The sequence below is a fragment of the Mustela nigripes genome, chromosome 4 (assembly GCF_022355385.1).
Source record: "Mustela nigripes isolate SB6536 chromosome 4, MUSNIG.SB6536, whole genome shotgun sequence".
NCBI lineage: Eukaryota > Metazoa > Chordata > Mammalia > Carnivora > Mustelidae > Mustela > Mustela nigripes.
In genome coordinates, this window is record NC_081560.1 from 32,415,410 (window position 1) to 32,438,424 (window position 23,015).

General features: G+C 44.1%; 1 protein-coding gene across 1 annotated transcript in view; it reads right to left on the reverse strand.

The window, feature by feature from the left end:
* Positions 1–17,885: 17,885 nt before the first annotated feature.
* Positions 17,886–23,015, reverse strand: part of ST7 (suppression of tumorigenicity 7) — a 241,790-nt gene continuing 236,660 nt past the window's right edge. Inside the window, exon 17 of the mRNA XM_059397510.1 lies at positions 17,886–18,231. Coding sequence (XP_059253493.1) covers positions 18,136–18,231 — 96 coding nt within the window. The 3' untranslated portion in view covers positions 17,886–18,135. The remainder of the gene's footprint in view (positions 18,232–23,015) is intronic.

Below are 23,015 nucleotides of genomic sequence, written 5' to 3' on the forward strand. Positions count from 1 at the left end.
TTAGGGATAAAGTGTGCAGCTGGGCAGAAAAGTGTTCGGGGGAAATATTTAGGACAAACATATATTAAACACATTGTGTACTAGATGCTGAGAGCCTAGGGCAGTGCTTCCAGACTGTGCTGTGTGTTGGGGTTACCTGGGCAACTAGAAAAATAAAGCCACACACCCTGATGCCTGGGTTGCGCTCCATACCAATGCCGTCAGGATGTCTGAGTAAATCAATAGTTTTGAAAGATTCCCAAAGTGATTTCAATGCACAGTGAAGATTGGGAACAACTGGTCTAGCAAAAAGAGACTGGGCTTTGGGGTAAAGCAGCCCCGGGCTCAGGTTCTCATTTTTCCACTTTCCAGTTGTGTGACCTCAGGAAGAAATGCAACACATTTGAGCCCCTGTTTCTTCCTTGGCCAAGGGCACTACTAATACCACATCGAAGAGCTGTGGTAAATATTAAATGACAGGACAAGAACAAAGAACACATGTTACTCAATAAACAGATGTTGTTGAAGAATTCACCGACAGAAATAAAACTAACTCATTATACTGCAAGGTATAGTCAACTAAGTGCAGGAAGTAACCCCCTAAGGGAAACGGGAGCAGCAACTACTGTCCAGGGAGGAGCAAAGAAGGTTTCACAGAAAAGATGGCGGTTAACCTAAGTTTTGACTCTTGGGACGATTCGGGTTGGCAGAAAACAAAGAGAAATATCTTCCAGACAAAAGGAAGACCGCGTGGAGCCATGGGGTAAAGAAAAGCTGGTCTGGGGAACGACAGGGAGGCCCATGTGGCAGGAGCAAGGGGCACAGACCATGTGGTGGGAAGCCAAGGAGACAATGGGGGCTTCACAACTGCCCTTTAAAGGAGTCTGAGCCTTCCCCTGTACATAGTGAGGAACCAGAACTATCTCCAAGGCAGAAATGGGATGGTTAAATCTCTGTTTTTCAGGTTGAAAAGAGAGGAGTTCAGAAGGAGATGAACCAGGAAGGTGGTAATGGCAGTTGAGCAAGGCGAGGAAGGGAAGCCCAGAATTCCAGAACGAACATGAACTGCACAGCCACCTGGCAGCGTGAGCTGTTGATGAACTGTGGGAAGTCACCCTCCAAGGTTTCTATGTACATGGCTGGTTGTTGGTGTCATGTACACAAGATGGGTGACTTGTAGGGTAAAGACTCAGAGTTCAGTGGGAGCCAAGTTTGAAGTGAGATGTCCCACTGGCAGTTGGAAATGTAGGTCGGGAGCTCAGAAGAGATGGGGTGGAGTCAAAGTGGGTGGGGAAAGTGACCAGCGTGTGGGTGAAGCTGTGGGAGAGAATGACATGGTGCCGGGAGGGAAGCAAAGCAAGAAGGTCTTCCAGGACCGAGATGAGAACTTTGGGAGAGGCCCACATTTAAAGAGTGACAAAGGAAAACTTGGGTCAGAGAGTCTCAAGGAGAATATGGAGAAAGAGTGTCATGAAGGCCAAAAGAGGAGACTTCCCCGGGGTTTTGTGGTCAAATTGGAATTAAGAAATCAGGCAGTCGGGGCGCCTGGGTGGCTCAGTGGGTTAAGCCGCTGCCTTCGGCTCAGGTCATGATCTCAGCGTCCTGGGATCGAGTCCCGCATCGGGCTCTCTGCTCAGCAGGGAGCCTGCTTCCTTCTCTCTCTCTCTCTCTCTCTCTGCCTGCCTCTCAGTGTACTTGTGATTTCTCTCTGTCAAATAAATAAATAAAATCTTTAAAAAAAAAAAAAAAAAAAGAAATCAGGCAGTCATTGTTTTCCTTTGAAAAAGGAGGTTCTGTCGGGGCAGAATTTGGAGGCTTGAACAAAGTGTTGAGTAGAGACTCTAAAGAAGGAGGTGAGAAGATAGCGAATGGGAGCTTCAGGGAGAAGTGAGATTGAAGAGGTTGGTTTCTACAGAAATAGTTCACCATTCATTTAAACCAATGAGAAGGAAAGAGAGGAAAAACGGGTGTGGTCCTATCCTGGAGGGGACTGGAGCATGGCGAGTGAGTGCCTGAGGAGGAAGACTGGGACCAAGAAGACATACTGACCAGGAGTTAGCGTAGAATTAATAAAATATTTTAAAATGGCATTTAAGGGGTAGCTGAGATGAGAAATGGAGAGGGAGAGAGAGGAATGGTGGAAGAGAATGGCACACTGAGTGAAAGGGGGCTGCGCATCGAGAGCAGGTGTTGGGGGTAAGCAAGACAGACAAGGTGAGCGCAGTGGCGTCTGCCGGGATGAGAGACACTGTTCGTGGAAGAGCTGCAGAGGCCAAGCTTTGGGTCCTGGCTGAGTGGGGAGGAAACAGAAGGGAGCTGGGAGCTTGTGAGATTCAGGAAGAGTTAAGACAGAGGCTCTGATGAATCCTGAGAGAAGGCTTATTGGGAGAAATGAAAGGAAAATAATGGAGCCCATGAGATGGTCTTCATTAGAGGAGAATGAAGACACCCAGGCTTTGGAAGTGAGATAGGTATAAGGGATGAGTCTGTGGTGTGGCTTCGGGAGTGGAGTTCAAAAGTCAAAACAGAAGGAAATTGTGACTGGGAAAGTACTTCCTCAGCTGTAAGATACATACCGTTTTTTATGTGTTGTTTTCATTATTGGGGCAATGGATAGGGTAAGGAATGTAGGGATAACCGAGTACATGAATCGCCCATGTGGGTGTGGGCGCTGCCCCGGAGAATGGCAAGGGAAGAAGGAAAGAGAAGAGAACTTTTGACATTTACTAGGAACCTAGAAAAGTGTCTGGTTATGAGTGGATGACAGGGAAGAGGAAAGTACATCCTCCAGCTAGACATGGACCTAAAAAGAAAGACAGTTTGTTTTTAAAAGTGTTGCAGAAACCTCTGGGAAGCAGCACTGTGGGGTGAGAGGGACACTGACCTTTCTCCCAGGGCATGGGAGAAAGTCTTCCCCAGCTAGCAACTAAAGGCAATGCAGCCATCAAGAATGTTCAAGAAAGCATCTTTTGATGGCAACCAACAGAAACCCACTCAAAACAGCACAAAAATGGGCAGCTTATTCTAAGAATATAGAGATCTGACAGAATCCCTGAAGAGGAAGCAACATGCAGCTGGGCTTTGAAGGAACTGATGTTGATTTCTAGAAAGATAGTGGAGACCAAGATAGCTTACTCTCTCTCCTTTTCATTCATGTGGTGGCCTCTCTTATTCTCTCTGTAGTTCAGCTTCCTCTTCCTCTTTCTTAGTCTCTTTCCTCACTTGTTAAAATTTCACATGGCCCCACACAACTGCTGACTCCAGCCCCTCATCATGACCTAACCCTCCCCTCAGCCTGTCTCTCCCTCTCTCCCCTAGTTCAGTGGGAGAAAGCAACTAAGCCCTCTCCCCAGCATGTCAAGGGCCTCTTGCTGTCCTCTGGATTAGTTGTCCAGAGGTCAGGTGTCTCCCCTTCTGGGTAGCTACATAGGGTTCAAGTCCACTCAGGAGGTACTGGAATAAAGGACAGAAGTGTTGGTCACTTATAGCTCAAGACTTCACTAAATCAAGGGATGGAGGAAGTGTGGAAAGTAATGCTTATAAAGTCCACAGCCAAAAGGACCTAGAAGAAGTTCGGGAGGGGACAGAGAGCCGAAGGAGGGGGATGGAAGTATCTGAGTGGTTACATCTTGGTTGTCATGGCAGGTCAAGGAGGCAGGAGCTGGGACACAGACTGGAAGGCCAGTGGGCCATGTGTGTGAGTGAGGCTGGCCTGGGTCAGCACGCAGCTTCCATTCACAAACTTGAGGGAACCAGCTGGCCCTCACCCCATGGGCTAGTTGGGCTGGAAGTCCTCAGGCTGAGCAGAAACTAGGATGGCTGTGTTTGTCAGGCCTTTCACATTTTCCCTCTTAGAGGAGAAAGGATGTCAGGTAAGAGTGTATGATAACAACCCTCAAAATTTGAAGTTTAGGAAATCAATCCTGGGCAAAGCTGAACCAAAGCAGAATAAGAAGGCAATTGTCCTCACAGGGTAAAAGGGGAAGTCAGCCATTGGGGCTTGGGAATGACTCACACACATTCAGATGTTTAAGCTCACTGAGGTCATGTATCCAGAAGTCCATGCCGAGTCAAGTTTCTCCAACCATGACCAGTGGGCTGTCCAGCACGTCTGCCAACAGCAGGCCAGCCTTTCTCAGGACACGGAGCTGCCTTCCTGTGGCTGCTTGTTCCCCAGAGTTAGTGCTTCCAAATATCAACAGAGAAACAGCATGGGCCCTGTGGAGGCGGAGCAAGGGGAGGGAGGGAGCCACGCGCTGGTGGGAAAGCCACGGCATGTGGAAGGAATGAGGAGAGAAGCAGCAGAGAGAAACTGTCACAACAACAGTCTGGAAAATGCACACCAGCAAATACACTCGTTCTCAAAACACATGCTATTTTCCACTAAAAGGAACCCAGAGCTCCTTTTAGGGGCAAAAAAGAGTACAAAACAAGCTTAGAATGTCTTGTTATGCCAGAAAGGAAGGAAGTGACCAAAGAATGATGGGGACATGACAAAAAGACACAGCCAGACCGCAGAGCCAAATGTGGCACCATTTGGACAGCCAAAGAAATAGTGATCATCACCGATTATGACTTATTGATAAAATAGGAATTCCTCAGTCCTTTAGATACAAAAAACCCACTAATAAATTGAAAGTTGATGACGAATAGGATATTTACATACTGTCAAAGTCCTCCCCACAAAATACATATTAACGCCTTCATCAAGCGGTCGACATCTTCATTGCCAGTAATTGTACAAATGGAAAATATATGTTTCCCAGTACAGTGAGAAGAACACAGCCTTACTTTGGAGTGATCCTGGGCAATCCAATCATGAGGGAATAGCAGCCAAGTCCAAACTGAAGGACATTCTACCAAATAACTGGCCCTTAATCTTACAAAATGTTAAGGATTTGGAACTCAAAGAAAGTCTGCAGATCTGTCTCAGACTGAAGAAAACTAAAGGGACAACTAAATGCTGTGTATGATTCTGAAGTAGAGCTTTAAACTATTAAAAAAATATATATTAGGACAATTGGAGGACCTTGAATGCATTCTTGGTGTGGAGAGTGATGTACTGGGTCAAGGTCAGTTTTCTGGTTTTGATAGTCGCACTGTGGGTATGGAGAGGAAGATCCCTGTGTGTAGGGAAGGACCCTGAAGTATTTGAGCCTGAGGGGGCTTCATGGCAGCAACTAAATCTCAAAAAAGGGCTTTTGGACGAAACTTCCAACTTTTCTGTCAATTTTTGTTTCGAAAGCTTACCATAAAAAATCAGTCTTTTGTGTTTTTAAAAAAGGCGCTTTGTTTTAGAGTATGCAGTGGGTTGAATGGGGGCCCCCAGCAAGGTATATCCGCATCCTAGAGCCTGCAGGCTTGATCTTATTGAGAAAAAGAGTCTTTGCAGATGCAGCTAAGGATCTTGAATGACAGCATCCTGGATTATCCGAGTGGGTCCTAAATCCAACAACGAGCATCCTTACAAGAGACACGCAGGAGAAGACACACAGAGGAGAGGCCATGTAAAGATGGAGGCACATATTGGAGCAATGTGGCCACAAGCCAAGGTACACCTAGAGCCACTTTCCCACAAATGGTTAAAGGTGTGCAAGGATTTTTCCCTAGAACCTCGAGAAAGAGCATAGCCCCGCCGACACCTTGATTTCAGACTTCTCCAGAACCAGAGAAAATTCATTTCTATTGTTTTAAGCCACCCAGTTGGCAGTAATTTGTTACCAGCCCTAGGAAATGAATTCAGAATACTTTTCTCCTTTTATTTTGTTGGAAATAGAAAACTAGATAAAGACTGAAAGTAAGATGTGCTTTGGATGTCTTTACCAATTTAGACTACAAAAGCCAAATGGAGGACATTCACCCTCTCTGTGGGGAATGCTGTGCTTATGAGAAAAATGACTTTCCAGATCACACCACCACCAAATGCTGCATCTGACATTCACCATGGACACATTGGGTGGTAAAGTTCTAGCTTATTGGGATTCTTCCTAAGGCAGTGGTTTTCAACCAGCAGTAGTATTGGCCCCCAGAGGACATGTGACAATTTCCTCACACATTTTTGGTTGTCCCAATTGTGGTTTGGGGGTTACTATTGGCATCTGGTGGGTAGAGGCTGGGGATGTGGCTAAATATTTTATAAAGCACAGGACAGTCCCTCACCACAAAGAATTATCTGGCCCATAATGTCAATAGCAATGACGTTAAGAAACCCTGTTCAAAGGGAACAACTTCCTTCTTTGTTCTACAAAGAATACCCATACTCTCTATCAGAGTAAGAACAGGAGAAGGAAGGAGGAGACATTCCACAAATCCTTCTGGACTGTTTTTTTCATTGTGGTAAGAAAAGATAACATGAAATCTACTCTCTTGACACATTTTTTGGTATCCAATACTGTACTGCTAACTATAAGCACTGTATTGTAGAGCAGATCTCTAGAATGTATTCATCTTGCATAACCAAAACTTCATACCCTTTTAAAAACGACAACTCCACACTTCCCCCTTTCCCTATCCCCTGACAACTACCATTCTACTTTCTGCTTCTATGAGTTGGACTCCTTTAGATACCATATAATGGAATCATGTTCTGGCCAGCTTACTTCACTTAGCATAATGTCCCCAGGGTTCATCCGTATTGACACATAAGCCAAAATTTCTTTCCTATTTAAGGCTGAATATAACTTCATTAAACCTATAGATCACATCTTCTTTATCCATTCATCTGCTGATAGACATTTACGTGGAGACAACCTAGGCTATTGTGAAAATGCTACAGTGTAACTGAGAGTGCAGACATCTCTTCAAGATTCTGATTTTTAATTCTTTTAAATAAATATCCAGAAGTGGAATTGTTGAATCTTATAGTATTTCTATTTTTAATTTTTTAGGGAGCCTCCATACCATTTTCCATAGCAGCTGCACCATTTTACATTCCCACTAACGGTGTATAAGGTTTCCAATTTCTCTATATCCTCATCGATACCTTTTATCTTTAAGGTTTTTTTTAAAGATTTTTATTTAATTATTTGACAGAGAGAGATCACAAGCAGGCAGAGAGGCAAGCAGAGAGAAGGGGCAAAGCAGGCTCCCTACTGAGCAGAGAGCCCAATGTCGGGCTCGATCCCAGGACCCTGAGACCATGACCTGAGCCGAAGGCAGAGGCTTAAGCCACTGAGCCACGCAAGTGCCCCATCTTTGAGTTTTTTGATAATAAACTCCTAAAATACTATTTCTGTGGGCTTTTTATTTTGTTTTGTTTTTTGTCTCATTAATTTTGAATTGTGTTTCCCTGATGATTAGTGATATTGAACACTTTCTCATATACCTGTTTTCCATCTGTATGTCTTTTTCAGGGAAATGGGCAAATCCTCTGCCCATTTTTAAATCAAATTATTTGTTATTTTCCTATTGACTTGTAAAGTTTCTTTACATATTTTGGATATTAACCCCTATCTACTTTATGGTTTGCAAGTATTTTCTCTCATTCTGTAGGTTGTCTGTTCACTTTGTTGATGGTTTCCTTGCAAACAGGAAACTTTTCAGTTTGATATCATCCCACTTGTCTATTTTTGCATCAGTTGCTTATGGTTTTGGTGTCATATCCAAGAAGTCATTGCTAAGACTGATGTCATGAAGACTCCCTCCATGTTTCCTTCTAGGAGTTTTTCAGTTTTAAGTCCTACGTTTAAATCTTTGATACATCTAGAGTTGATTATTGTGTATGGTCTAAGACAAGGGTCCAATTTTATTCTTTTGTATGTGAATATCCAGTTTTCTCAACAAGATTCATTGAAGAGACTGTCCTTTTTCCATCGTGTATTCTTGGCACATTGTAGAATTTCAGTTGACTGTGTATGCATGGGTTGATTTCTGGGCTCTTTATCCAGTTTAACTGGTTTATATGTCTTTATGCTGATGCCACACTGGTTTTTTTTTTTTTTTTTTTTTAAGATTTTATTTATTTATTTATTTGAGAGAGAGCATGCACAAGTACGGGGAAGGGGCAGAGGGAGAGGGAGAAGCAGACTCCCTGCCGAGCAGGGAGCCCAATGTGGGACTCAGGCCCAGGACTCTGAGATCATGACCTGAGCCAAAGACAGAAGCTTAACCACCAACTGAGCCACCCAGACACCCCGCTTTACTGTGGCTTTGTAATATATTTTGATACCAGTAAGTGTGATGCTTCCAGCTTTATTCTTCTTTCTCAAAATTTATTTGGTATTTGGTTTCTTTGTTGTTCCATATGCATTTTAGGATTTTTTTCTATATCCATAGAAAATGCCATTGGTATTTTGATAGGGATTGCACTAAATCTGTCAGTTGTTTTGGGTAGTACGGGCATTTTAACAATATTAAATCTTCCAATTTATGAACATGGGATGTCTTTCCATTTAGTTGTGTCTTTAATTTTTTTCATCAATGTTTTGTATTTTGAAATCACAAGTCTTTAATCTCCTTGGTTAAATTTATTCTTAGATATTTTATCATTTTTGGTAAATGGGACTATTTTCTTAATTTCTTTTTTGATAGTTCATTGTTAGCCTTCCAGACTATTTACATGTTCTCTGGTTCCAGAAGTCTGTGGTTTACAGTGGGATAAGGGCTGTGGATGAGGTGTGGAGAACAAACAGAGAGGATCTGGGGTTTCTCAGGAGTCCCATCCTCACACCTTTCTGTAAGCTGGTCTTGAATTTGACCTCTCACATATGGAGAAAATTTTCAGGAGACTGGTGTGAATTTGCTCGGAACAGAACACACCCAAAGAAAAATTTCAATTCAGACTACCAAACTACATTGTACAAAGAGTGCCAGTGGCCAAGCCATGAACTCTGAGAACTTAAGTTCTCACATGGTATAGCTTGGGCAGAAAACACTTCAAAGACTCTAGATGCCTCTCTCTCTCCTGTTCCTTCCTCCAGCCTTCTCAGCATTTACTGACCACAACCAATGCAAACAATACACTAAAATATTGGGCTTACATAGATAAATAAGTCAATAATTTGATAGGATAAAGAAATTACAATATGAAGTTCCAAGTGCTATCATAATGCTGTCAACAGATGGAGAGTTTTTCAAAAAGCTTCCTATACCTGACAGGGAAAACCAAATCAGGATTTAGATATGTCACAAGAGAGACATAAAACTGAAACAAGTATCTCAAAGCTTGGTCCAGTTCTTTTTGTGGCAGGAAATTAGTTGTGGGCTATGTAGAGCTCCTAATTTTTGAAAATCCAATGTGCCTTTTAATATCTGATGAGACCTTTCCAAACTAAAAGAATCTAGAGGTACTTTTTAAGATTTGAGTCCTGAAGATCTATGTGTATAAAACATTTCTTGCTGAAATTTAAATGTAACTTGTGAGTCTTGCTGTGGATGCTGTCAGACCCCTTGAGTTTCAGGCTGTCAGTAGATACAAGTGAAGTGGGGCAAGACAGAGAAATTAGGACCTGGTGCAGCTGTCATGAATCACATTCACTGTTTTTATGTGGATCATGTAGGTAAAGCAGGTGGATTACCTTTTAAGACATGTCTTTGGCTGTGGTGGCCAGCAAGTGTTGGGCAATCTCATTTGACACTAAAGTAGGTGATTAAAGTACCAACTTGCCAGGAGCCTGGGTGGTTGGTTAACCGCCTATCTTCAGCTCAGCATGATCCCGGAGTCTGGGGATCGAGTCCCACATGGAGCTCCCAGCTTGGGTTGGGAGTCTGCTTCTCCTTCTGCCTGCTGCTTCTTCCCTATCCTCTCCCCTTCCCCTTCCCCCTCCTCCTCCCCCTCCTCCTGCTTGTGCTCTCTCTCTCTCTCTCTCTTGCTCCTTGACTCTCTCTCAAATAAATAAATAAAATATTTAAAATAAATTATCTCCTTGCCTATAGTTTGGCTATTTTTAGAGACTAACATTTTCCAGCATCCAAAACCCTGTGCCTATATGGGTAAAGATACACAAGGAGTTGAGTACAGAGGAAGGGGCTCTTTGCAGCCCTTGCAAAAGAAACTGCAATCACAGCGCCATTGGAAGAGCCAATACCCTTCTTGGTGACAGCTGTAGGCTCGTCAGAGCTGAGCTCCAGTGACTGCTTGGCTGACTGAAGTGCCCTGCAGGTTCTCTTTGCCCCCAAGAACGTTTCTGATAAATAGCTCTTGACTAGCTCCTTTTATGGCTAGAGGCAGCGCCAAGAGATTGAGATGTATTTTGGACACAATCTGATCCTCACGTCTCCAGGCTCTCAGGTCCTCATCTTTGCTGCTGAGGGAGATGGCAGTGGGCTCCAGAGGCTCTCGTGCCCTGGCCCCGTGGCAGTCACTCTTCCTCTGAAGATTCGCCCTTATCTCGAAGAAGAGAGGAGCCTGGTGCTCGTCACACCGTGCTGGGCAGTGACTAAGAGAGTTGAAAGAAGGCATGTGGGGAAATCAGGGCTGGCAATGCTGTGGAGGAGAAGAGTGGCTCTTGACTTGTTCACCTTTTGAGAGCCTTTGTGGCCCCGTGAGGACAATTTCGTAAGCCTGGAATGATACCCTAGCTGTCCAGTTCTGCTGGCTTCCCACTTAGAAAAGCCACACTGGAGGAGAGAGTGACAGAGGTTACGTGGCATCAGGTGCAGGTGAGGACCCCATCCCGGGGATGGCACATGAGGACATCTTCCCCAGAGGACTGTGGCCCTTGCCACAAGCCATGAGCATTTTGAATTTTTGCTTGTTGATGGAACTCAATGCATGATAGGTATCGAACAAATGAATGAAGCAAAGATGGTGGCTCACTGGAGCTTGGTGCTCGGGTCCCGCAGCAAACAGAAACAGAAATACGCTGTCCTTGTGCATTTTATCGAAGGCACTAAAAAGATTATATCCTGGGAAATCTCTAAAATTGTCTATTAATGAGGCTACAACAGAAGCTCGAGACAGGCTGGCTCTAGAAGACAAAACCCTGAAGGTTGGAGAGGACAAAACTCGTTCTGGTATTTGTGTGGCAGAAAGGCAGATGTTGTCACTTCCTGTCAGTGGTCTTGCCAGATTCCAGCGGCCTCATCGCCTCCTGGAATCAGTGTGGCCACTCATGTTCCGAACTGTCTCTGACCTCTCCAGGAGGAACCAAGCACTCGGTCCCAAAGAGCTGCCAGTTTCTAACTCCCTTTCCAGAAAACTCTAGAGAGAAAACCGTTTCCACCTTCTCCAGGTAAACTTTCCTTATTGGAGGGCGTATCTTCCTTGAGGAGTGTGATATGGACAGGGGAGAAAACTTCCAGGAGAAAGAAGGAGCCAAAGACGAACAGACAACTCTCTCAGGCTCTAGTCCTGGCAGCCCATATTTAATGTGGAGCTGGAACTGTGGAGTGAGAGCTATTCAGAAATGTATACCCAGGAGTGTAGCGAGCTATAATATATGAACTGACTTTGGAGTAACATGTAATATGCTTAACATAACATTGCAACCAGGGGAACCATTTTTTAAGAATAAAACAACGAGGGAGAATAAATATCATTAATACAGAATGAGTGACGTGGGAGTTCCCAGCAAACAGGGGATTTTTCTCACTCTGACATCAGATTCTAATTGCAGAGGGAACAGCCTAGTTGTCACTAACCATCTTAAAAAAAACAAACAAACAAGTAAAATATAATTTGTTAGCTATAAGGCCCACAGGCCTTAGGGTTGATGAAAATGCCCTATGGGCCCCCTGGAGAGTGCTAGTTGCTGACTGGTCACGGTGGCTAAAAACCCAGCTAGAAACCCAGGCTCTCTCAGGTACTGTCCCTGGGTTTTTCTCAGATGGCTAGAGAGAAAATACAACACTTGAATTACGACCACTGCCCCAGACCTTCACTTCTCTACTTTGTTCAGCTGTGTTGGCATCCATGGACAGTTACAGGACCCTAGGACCCTTTTAGGGGGGAGGCAGGGCATGGCCAAGAGCCGTGGCCAGCACCAAAGGGGACTGAAGAGGGGTTGCAGAGCGCATGCCGCCCCGTTAGGGAGCCTGGCGACACTTCACTGTGGCACACCCCCTGGGTTCCTCTTCATCGCCTGTCTGGCAGGCCCCTGCCTGGTGAGGAAGGATGAAACACTTGGAAGGGATCCTCCTTTTGATTTGCTACACTGTCTTGTCCAGTGTTTTCCAAAGTAGGTGTTGCAGGACATTCGTAAGTATTCTTTATAAAAGGGGAGGAGCAGCACTGGGTTAAGCCAGCTTCATTATGTTGGGAGGTCTCAGGACTTCGGACACTGGGAATTTCAAAGCTGCAAGGTATTCTGAAACAATGGTTGATGGGACTAAGATTTCTCAGAACCCATGGTGGGACACACTGGTCTATATTTATCACAGGGTTCCTCTTTCCGTTTCAAGTATACACACGGCTTCCTTGTGTTTATGCCTCTACCATCTCATCTGGGAATATTAGTTCCCTGTCTGCTGCCATAACACATATGGCTGTAGTGTGAGAAAAATGTGGAGTCCGCCTTGTCTTCTGAGACCCGCTTGGGCTCTTCCGGGCATGTTTGAGAGGCAGGGGCCCCGAGGGCACTTTCCAGAGGCCGGAAGGGCAGCTGAGGAGCGGCATCCGCGTCCAGCTCAGGAGCCTGGGTGGCAGGGAGGCAGCGGCGATGCGAGCCAGCAGCCCGTGGCTTGGCTGCACCGCGGCCACTGCCCTGTGGTGAGGAGTGCAAGCCCAAGGCCTGGACTTGGTAGCTGCCGTCATAGGGGCAATGCTAGCTCCTCCTTCACAGAGTGGCTTGGACGACTGAAAGAGGTCATGCAGATCAAGTTCATGACATGGTATCTGGTGCACTATAAATCTAACTAATGGTCATTTGGGGAACATGCGTAAGAAGAAATAATGGGTCCCAAATGAAGGGATAATTTGGCAAAGTTTTCACAAAAGTTCCTCATTAAGCTGGTGTTCCAAGAAGGGAATAGATGTATTTTATTTCATTTTAATAATTTTCCTCCCCTGGACTTCAAGACAGTGATGCTCACTTCTAGTTTAGCATCGCCTTCTTCCGTCCCTCCCACCTTCCTGCCATCCTTTGTCATGTTCCACGTTCTAGAGCAGAGACTATAGAACATCTAGCTCTAGATAACGAGGATGTGAAGGTGAATGCCATAATGTGGAACTCACATCCCTGTGGTCCGCTGGGCAGCACAGGCGAGTAAGTCTGCAGATACATCAGTAGGGGAAAAGCTGCACTTCGAGGTGCGATTGGGAGAATGTGATGATAGCCCCGGCACACAGCAGGTCCTCAGTGAATGTCCGTTGCCTAAAGGAATGAGGGAACAAGTGGATGTAATTTATACTGGAGGTGAAGGAGGTCATCTTTGATTTGAGGGGCAGAATATCTTTGAGAAGTTAAGTCCTATTTTCTCCCTGCATTCTTTTTGTTATTTCAAGGAGGAGTCCAGATTTTGAAGTTTTTTGCCTCAGAAAACCATTGAAGAAGCAGCCTGAAAGAGCCAGTGTTTGGAGGGGCCTGCTCCTTCCTGCAGATACTGTCCTGGGTGTTCTGTGTGGGGCGGGGGCTGGGGGCATAAGGGGGTGGTTTGTGGGCCCACGAGCTGAAGGGGTGGCAGGGAGATGCACGCAGAGGCCTGGCGCAGCTGAGCCCTGAGGTCCTGCGGCTCCTGTGTGCCACCCGCTTCAGGGACCCTGCGGGCTTGGAAAATGATACAGTCAGAGGCCCCAAAACACAGGACTTTGAAATGAAGTTTTCATGATCTGGGGGACTCAGAGCAGGAAGTAGGTGGTTAAAAAGGTTTTTTTCCCCATTAATTATACTCATTCCATGCCCTCTCAAACTGTAACCTCTGCCCCCTGCCCTGGAAAAACACACACCAACTTGAAGTTTGCTTGCCTTTTGATGGGAGTCACTTGAGGTTTTTCAATTCCAAAGGTATTTTTCCTAAGGTTGGTCACACACGAGCTTCAAGGCTACGACACAACAGGAGACAAGCTGGAGAAGGACACAAGCTGCTTCCTTTCTGCCTTCTGTGCACCTGCCAGAGAATTAGACAGTATTCTGGAGCCGACACAGACACTGTCTGAAGGTCGTCTGTCCTGGAAGCTCCCGGAGCTCTCCAGAGCATTCCCGATGGGGGCCAACACCTCTGCTGGACATTTTCATTGCAGCCAATTCCTGTTCAACCTCACCATCATTGACTCTCAAAAGCCAGAACAGCGTGACTAGTTCCTTCAGGTTGCCTCCCCTTTTAAATTTCAAGTAGTCTGGTGACTCAGCACACAGATTTGTTTTAGCTTGATGAAGTACATGGTCATCGGGCAAGGAGAGGAACCATGAGACACAGAGGAAGGAACATAAACATGTCTTAAACATATTAACGTAGCCCCTGAAGTTTCATATTGAAGAAAGACGTAACTAAAAAAAAATAATGGAAAGGAAGATCAAAAGTTTACTTAGTAGTCCATGGGTGTTAGCGTTTACTGTGTAGTCCATGGGTGTTAGCGTTTACTGTAGTGGGGGCATGTGGTTGAGTCTCTTTGCTGTTCTCATTAGATATTACAAAGTAACTTTAAAAATAAATTTGTTGAAGACCATAACAGAGAACCAATTTTTAGGGAATGCCCAAATGTGATCATTCCAGAACCCAAACAGAAATTTCTAGAAAAGAACAAAAAATACTTCACAGCAAACTCTAAGGGACAAGAAAGCTACACTTAGAGGAAAAGTTTATAGACTTAAATACCTCTTTCTTAAAATAAAATAAAAAATAAACCAAGTATTTACCAGAGGAAATTAGAAAAGCTATAATTCTTGTAACAAGGGAAATCAAGAAGAGCAAACAAAGATAAAAGCTTAAAATGTTAAAAATACAAGGCAAAAAGTATGGTTGAATATATCAGCAACTATAAAACTTGTTTCTTTGAAAGTATAAATTAGATAAACTTTGTGAGGTCCATTAAAGGGGGAAAAAGGAGAACATACACAACATTAGAAATGAAGAAAGAAATAATCACAGATACAGAGGATATTAAATATATACTATAGTTAAATAATATAATTGTAAATATATGTGTGGTGTGTGTTACTCTGCGGTAACACATTTGAAAGCCTAGACAAAATGATAATTTCTGAGAAAAATATCAACTAAACATAAGAAGTGGAATATTTGCACAGAACCAATCACCACTGCAGATAATATAAACTGTGATTTATCATTAACAAAGCACTAAAACCACATGTTTCATGTCTGAGTTTTCTCTAATTCTTGAAAAATAAGTAATGTCAATGTTTAATTATTCCAGGCCATATAAAAATATGGAAAGCTCCCCAGTTCTTTTTATAAAGGCAAAATAACTTTGATATTAAGTACTGATAAAAGAAGTTTAAAAAAAAAAAAAAACAACCCTACAGATCATTCCCATTTGGTCCCATATTGTATTGTTTCCTATATACATTCCTAGGTTCAATTTACTAGTATTTAATTTAGAGGGTTTGCAATTGTATCCTAATAAGCACATATAAGTTGAGGCTAAGGGACACTTATTGTTCTGCTGGGAGGAAGGATCCTCATAGAGGAAAGCCCATCAGAATGGATGTTGTTGTCCCCTCACATAGAAATTAAAGAAGACAGGAATGCAACTTGGATTCCAGCTGACATCTCAACAAGAAGACAGGAACCATGGACCTTGAGCAAAAAGTATAAGAATCATGTAAAAATGATCATCTTAAAAACTATTCTGCCATATTGGCTGCTCTGGATGTGCCTCTCCATAAGTTTGCATGAAACCCTTAACAAGGTCTGAATGCTTGTCCTCAGAGGCAGCAAAACCAGGCAGGAGTGATAAAGACATCAACCTCCCTGGTATTCGGGCCCAAGAGACCAGAATGGCAAGAATGAGTCACGGTTGCCCTCAAGAGTTGAGCAGACTAGTTGAACAGATACGTGGAGAAAAGGGAGCAACTGGGGTCACCGCCTGTCTGAAGAGTGACTCTTAGGCTGGCAGAAGGTTAGAGAAGCCTCCTTCCTCCTCGTATGATTAATTCCTCTCATGGACCATGGATGGACTCATTTCCTTCCGCAGTCTCTATTATCCCTGTGTCTTCATTCTGTCCCCATCTTCTCTCCTTTACCTTTCCCACTCACTCCCTTTCCCCACCCCAAGTCTAACTTTTGCCTCCCCTTTCTAAGAAACTGCTTCAAATTCACATGAGGCCATTTCCATTTGGAATAGCCTACAGGCTCTCGAAACTTTCACTTAAAGCTTAGTGAAGTCTAGAGTCCCAACACAGATCGAAATCTCTTTGGACTTTGGTTTTCCTGCCTATTAAATCAAATCATTATATTAGATAATTACTATATTTTCTTCCAGCACAAATTTACAATTCTAAGCCTTCCTTGGTCCTTCTCTGCTGGAAGCAACCCCTTTCCTCTAACCGTGAACCAAGTTTTATTTGTGCCCATCATGAATCATATCATTTGTTCAACAGATCATTTGAACATCCACTTCAGGTCAAGATTTCTGTTGGGGGAAGAAGCAAAGAGGCAAACAAAGCAGACACAGTCCCTGCTCCCAAGAACAGCACTACTGGTGTGGAACCTCTTCCAAGATAATTTCCTCAGAGCAGGAGCCAGCTGCATCTCCCCATCAGGCCTTTGCACAATTACAGTGGAAAGAAACACTTGCCGAGCATCCGGGTGGCTCAGTGGGTTAAGCATCTGCCTTTGGATCCTGTCAAGATCTCAGGGTTTGGGGATCGAGTCCTGCATTGGGCTCCCTACTACTCCCTCTGCCTTTGCCTCTCTCTCTATGAATAAATAAATACAATCTTTAAAGAAAAGAAAAGCAAAGCTTGCCAAAAGAATAAGAGGCCCTTGTGCACCTAAACATTCCCTGCCCACTTACTTTGCTCTTGGATGAAGGACGGGTGCCGGCAGGAAGTCCCACTGGGAAGGAGGTGTGGTGCTGGTGCTTCCCCACACGCTGCCTATCTTAACACTCATGGGGAAAGTTTCAGGATTCTAAATAAAATGGAAAACAAACTGTAAAGGAGTCCCCTTTTTAAGCAATGAATTGAGATTTTAAATAGAGCTACTTTTCACTTCAGATAGAGGATTCAACGTTATTTATTTTTCTTCTTTTGCTTAAGTAAAGCCAGATGGTCGGCAGGTGTGAATCGTAGACTTTCAAAGGTGGTAAGGACAAATGACCATTCTGGTTCAGATCATGAAAATACTTAAAGAACACTTACATTTAAGCATCAGGATATAATAATGACTTTTTTAAAAGTATCCCGGGGCACCTGGGTGGTTCAGTGGTTTAAGCCTCTGCCTTCAGCTCAGGTCATGATCTCAGGGTCCTGAGCCCCACATCGGGCTCTCTGCTCGGCAGGGAGCCTGCTTCCCCCTCTCTCTCTGCCTGCCTCTCTGCCTTCTTGTGATCTCTCTCTATCAAATAAATAAATAAAAATCTTTAAAAAAAAATAAATCAAAGTATCCCTATTAGAGAACATTTTAAAAATGGCAATGTTGAGAAGTGGTCAGGTTCTACAAAAGACTGTTGTGTCTGTAGGTTCTCATCAAAAGTGTTCTTCTCACAACAAGTTTTCATAAAGCAAAACCAAACTATTCAATGAGTAGAGTCTCTGAACTGGAAAAACTTCTCACAGCACATACATATTTTTTTTCATTCTTACTTTCTGTCATTCTTTGTGGAAGCTGCTTCTGTGCCTTTGGCCTAGGGGGCTGAAAAAGATGGCACTTTTGAGCCAAAGACATTCCATTTTCCAAACCACCAACTGTACAGGTTCTAAGTCCCTACTGAGATGATTTTCATTAGCAAAGAAAACCATTGTGGGGCAATCAGAAGAGCTGGGTCCTTAGTAAGTTAAATGTAAACCCATAGGTTTATTTGGGACACCAATACTTTTAAGGTTGGAAGACATAAGAAGACACACTGCTGCAATACACAAAAGTTTATTTTTGATTTTTTTTCTTTTCTGAAGGCAAAATATAATAGAACTTAACATCAATGAATTTTGTACAACAAAAACAGCTTTTAATATGGAACAGACAGTCCATGAACAATTTAAAATCTCGGAATGGCTTCCCTTTTTCAAAGTCATGCTTTCTTGCGGTCCACGAGGAGTTGGCACGAAGAGATGGTGGCAGCCCACTGGATGAGGTGAGTGGAAGGACGGGTGGGCTTCCCTAGATCCGTGTCAGCTGGTGCCACAGGCTGGATGGGAGGATGCTTTCCACTTTCTCCATGACAAAGTTTAAGGGGGCAAACAAAGTGCTGAGGAACTGTAAAGAAACCAGAAAGGCACCAAGTCAGGAGAGATCTCATTCAGGACTGTAAAATGAACCTCTCCAACCTACAAGTCTTGGCATTATGGAAGTCTCAAAGGCTATAATTTTATATTTATGTTATAGGAAACACAGGTTGATGATCGCACCTACATTCCAGCCCCCTCACCCGCCCCTGCTGTGAGAGATAAGGGGGAGTGTCTGTGGACTGCCCCCTTCACTCCTGATGGCTGGTCCACCATTCCCAGGTCTTCAGATCTGTCTTCAGGATCTGCTGGCTGTGCATGCAGATGACTAGTGCCATCAAGAGGGACTGACAGTTGGGTGACAAGTAGACAGAAGTAGACACGTAGACTGTGACACTTCAGACCACCTGCCTGCCTAGCTGGGTATAAAACCCACTTAAAGGGGAAATGTCAATTTTAAAAAGTCAAGTTCATTATATGGTTGTGAATTGCTTTGGGATCCTATTGTTTCCCAAACACCTCTGTCATCCATGTTCACTTCTGAACTACCTGTTTAGTGGAGTGCATCATGGGAGCCTGGGGGAGGACAGCAAACTTGCCAGTCCATGAATGACATGTCTTTGTTGAAGAAGGGCTGCTCTGAGATCATCTTTGGAATCTCTTTCATTTGGTTTCTAAACTCCTTTCTGCTTTTCATGTAGAGAAAAATGCTCATTAACTGTGCCTTTTAAGAAAGCCAAGTACCTCGCCTGAGACTCATTTAACATAATCTCAAATTTGTTCTGATTATGTCCTTGTGAAGAATTAGCTTCATTCCACAAACCACCCAGCATCTGGCAGGAGAGGTCCCCTTACAGAGCTCCGCAGGAGAGACAGGTGTTTGGGTAGTTTCCTCTCACTCTGTTCAGAACCAAAATATTATCTTGCTACGGTTCAATACCCAGTTCTTACATTGTGGAGTCTCTTGTCCTAGTTCCTTGTCCTCAGCAAAACACTGTCTACACCACCAAGGATTTCCCAGAGAAGTAGAGTGTAGTATGTAAATATATATGCAGAGGGAGAAACATGGTTCTGAGGTCAAAGTAGTAGGGCATTTAATAAAGTTAAAACAGGTTCCTCCATATGCTCTATGGATTTCAGATATTCAAGGGGTATGGTAGGCAGGTTTCTCAGAATCTTTCCTTCCTTGTTGTTTTTAAGGACCAGTAGAATACTGGGGCACCTGAGTGGCTCAATCAGTTGAGCATCTGCCTCCAGCTCAGGTCACGATCCCAGGGTCAGGGGATTGAGCCCCACATTATCGGGCTCCTGTCTCCCTTTGGCCCTCCACCTGCTCGTGCATGCAAGTGCTTGCTCTCTCTGTCAAATAAAAATCCTAAAAAAACAAAACAAAACAGTAGAATACTAATTGTAAGGTCTGTGACACATTATAGCTGGACCATTAAGTGTGACATTAGTGTCAAGGAAACTCAAGATAGTATAAGATTTGGAATCTTTACAAAGCATGTTGTGTCTTTTACATCAATTAAATATATTTACTCTGTAAGGCGCCTCAGTGTTGGATGAGATCTAAAGGAGTCTAGAACAAAACTCCCACCATCAGGAAGCTCAAAGCCCAAGGGGAAGGGATAGATGACCACTAAGACCTTCCACACAGCAAAATAATGATACCAGATAGACCATCATAGAATGGAAAATAGAAGGCCAAGGAAAGCACCAGGAGGGTTCAGAAAACGAAGAAAATCCATTCTGTTGAAAGGATTAAGAAAAACTTAAGATGAGGCAAGTGAAATAGACCACAATGGGTGGTTAGGGTATCCAAACATTCAGATGGGGTAAGGATGGTAAGGAAAGAAATATGAGCAGGTGAGCCCTCCAGGCTCACAGCTGGAACTGAAATGGGAAAGTACTGGTATGATCTGAAGGCAGTAAAAAATTCAGCTTAGCTAGAATAGTTAATAGTTCAAAGGTGACCAGAGGCACTCTGCGGAGGACCCTGAAGGCCAAGTTGGGTTTGGAATTAGGAAATAGGCAGCCATGTTAGTACTTGAGCAAATGGATGGCTCTTTCATCAAGTGGGTGTTAGATATGTGGCAATTTCTGGAAACTTTCTGAAACTGCCCTTTGTTATGTGCACAGAACCACATGGGATGCTCACCTTATCACCCAGGAATGAATAACTACTGCCCAAGCTGCCTATGAGAGAGTTTATAAAATCCTAGTTATGAGAAGACTGTTTACTTGTTTAATAAAATCCTAGTTATGAGGGGTGCCTGGGTGGCTCAGTTGTTAAATGTCTGCCTTCGGCTCAGGTCATGATCCCGGGTCCTGGGATCCAGCCCTGCATCAGACTCCCTGTTCAGTGGAAAGCCTGGTTCTCCCTCTCCCACTCTCCCTGCTTATGTTCCCTCTCTCACTCTCTGTCAAATAAATAAATAAAGACTGTAAAAAGTAAAATAATAAAAATAATAAAATCCTAGTTATGAGATTTTGTTTGTTTGTAATTCAGAGACCACTAAGGCTCCATAAAACACAGCATTTGCCTATAATACTCATTCTATAAAGAGGAGCTCGGTGCTATGGTATTCTGGATAAATCAGAAATTCAGACGGGTTGACAGATGGGGCTCATTAAACAAGGTGGTATTGCTGGTGAAGTTATTATATCCTAAAGACGTGACCTGAAACAGCTTTGGCACCACTAAAGTTGTGAAAGAGCAGGTAAGGAACTCCTGAAGTACTAGCCTGATCCACTGCACTTAGAGGAAAGGCATCGCTTCAAGTCTGTATTCTGGGCAATTTCACTCACTACACGTGGGGACATCAGGGAGCCTCAGCTTGAGAAGCAGAATGAATGGGGAGGTCCTTACAAAGTTGGCTCAAAATAAGGCCCGTTTGCTTGTTTGGGGCACTGATCTGACTTGCATAAAAATAACAAAAACAAGGTCTCTGAAAATCAAGAGGGGAGTCTCCAGCCCTGTTTGATGTCTGCAGTTGTCCCCCATCCCATACTGTCCCACAAGTCACAGAGGGCCTTGACTGCTTGGACTTCATGCCCTTCTCAAAAAGGTTCCACAAGAGAAGGAAGTCCCTGACACCTCCAGTACATGCGACGATGTATGGTTTGCCCTCACATCTAGAATGTTCTGTCCTTGGGAGCATTGAGGAAAGAATCCCCAGAAACTTTCCCTAAGGTCCTAATTCTCTCTAGCACCCGACCTGAGATGTGTGCCTTTTATTAGTCAGCTACCTTCCTCCTCGGTGCCTTTCTCCGCACCTTCTTCCTCATCCCTCACCCACAGGGAAGAAGCAGACAATGCCATGAGACATCTGAAGCTGATAAGCCCCCTCATTCAGTAACCAGATAAAGGTTAGTGGCTTTCACCAGGAGGGATTTAAAAAAAAAAGTTTGGTGGAACACGCCTAGAATAGGATATTCATTTATGCTTCTTTACGTGTTTAAAAATCAGTCAAAACTTTTTGGCCAGAGACTCAACCAATGCACAGAGAAACAGCAGTTTCATTTTCAGACTTGGGAAATTTATTGCCTGAAAAGTGAAGTCTGAATGAGCAACCCCAGGCAGCCCGGGAACAGCTCATCTATCTCAATGTCCATAACTTCTGTCAAGAGGGCAGAGACATACGGTCCAAGATGCACCGTGATTCAATCAGTGTCTTAGGGTGAGAAAAAGCAACTAGACTAATAAAATAGAGAGAGTGACACTTCAATCACCTGGTCCTCCTTTTCCTAAAACACCATTATTTAGAAGAAGGTCAGGGCTCCCAACATGCTTCATTAACATTCAAAATGCCTCTGCTTATCTGAATAAGTTCCAGGTGCCCTATTGCAATCAGACAATTGACATTTCACTGTAATCAATATCAGACTTCAAAGAGGTCAAGGCCTATAAGTGAAGACGAGAGTCAGAAGTCAGGGGCTCAGTCTCCGTGAAGGAGAGAGATCAGAGGAGGAAAGACAGAGCCCTTCAAAGCCGACAGGGTCAGAATGCTGACCTTCCCACATTCTGTGAGGGGCTGGGTTTGGAACGATAACTTCTTTATATGAGCAACCTTATCTTGGTAACCGAACATTCTAGGAAGAGTTAGTCTTAAGCCATTGAGGTAGATTAGATTAGTGAGGGGAAAGCCAGTTGAAGCTGCTCATTTTACTAGTTCCTAATGGCTCCCGGTTGGCTGTGGGCTTCCTTAAGGCTGCAGATCAACATATATAAGCACACTGGAGAGTTCCCCAGCTGCCTGCGGCCTGGGGGGCGGCCTTGCAATCTCTCTGCATCTTCGACATGTCATTATCCCAGGGCCATTATCTCCCAGAGGCCTGAGAAAGTCATTTTCACACGCTGCAGATGGCTTCAGGCAGCCTGTCGGGTGGCGGTGATGACCTGCAGGGGCTTCTTGGAAGGCCTGCCGCAGTGACGGGGTGAAAACTTGGGGAAGACGCTGGGGACAGGGTGGGCAGGAGAGGGATGGGGCCTGTCTCCTCCAGGCCATCCATCTTCCCTCCCTGCGAAGGCTCTTGAGACATTTCGAAAACTGCTACACCTTTAGGAAGGGCAAAATGAATGTGATCTTCCAGACAGAGGTTTGAAAGCCAATTCATCTCTACTCTATTTGGCGATGACGAGTGGCTGACTGAACAACCACACCCTGGCAGAGCATAAGCTGTGAGGGGCCCTAAGAGAGATCAGTATCTTGTTCAATCAGCTGATCTAGACTCAGAACCAAAGCTTTGGAAACAGTTAAGTGATCCATAATGAACACATCTCTCTGAAATTCTGGAGGCAGTGGAGCCTTCTCT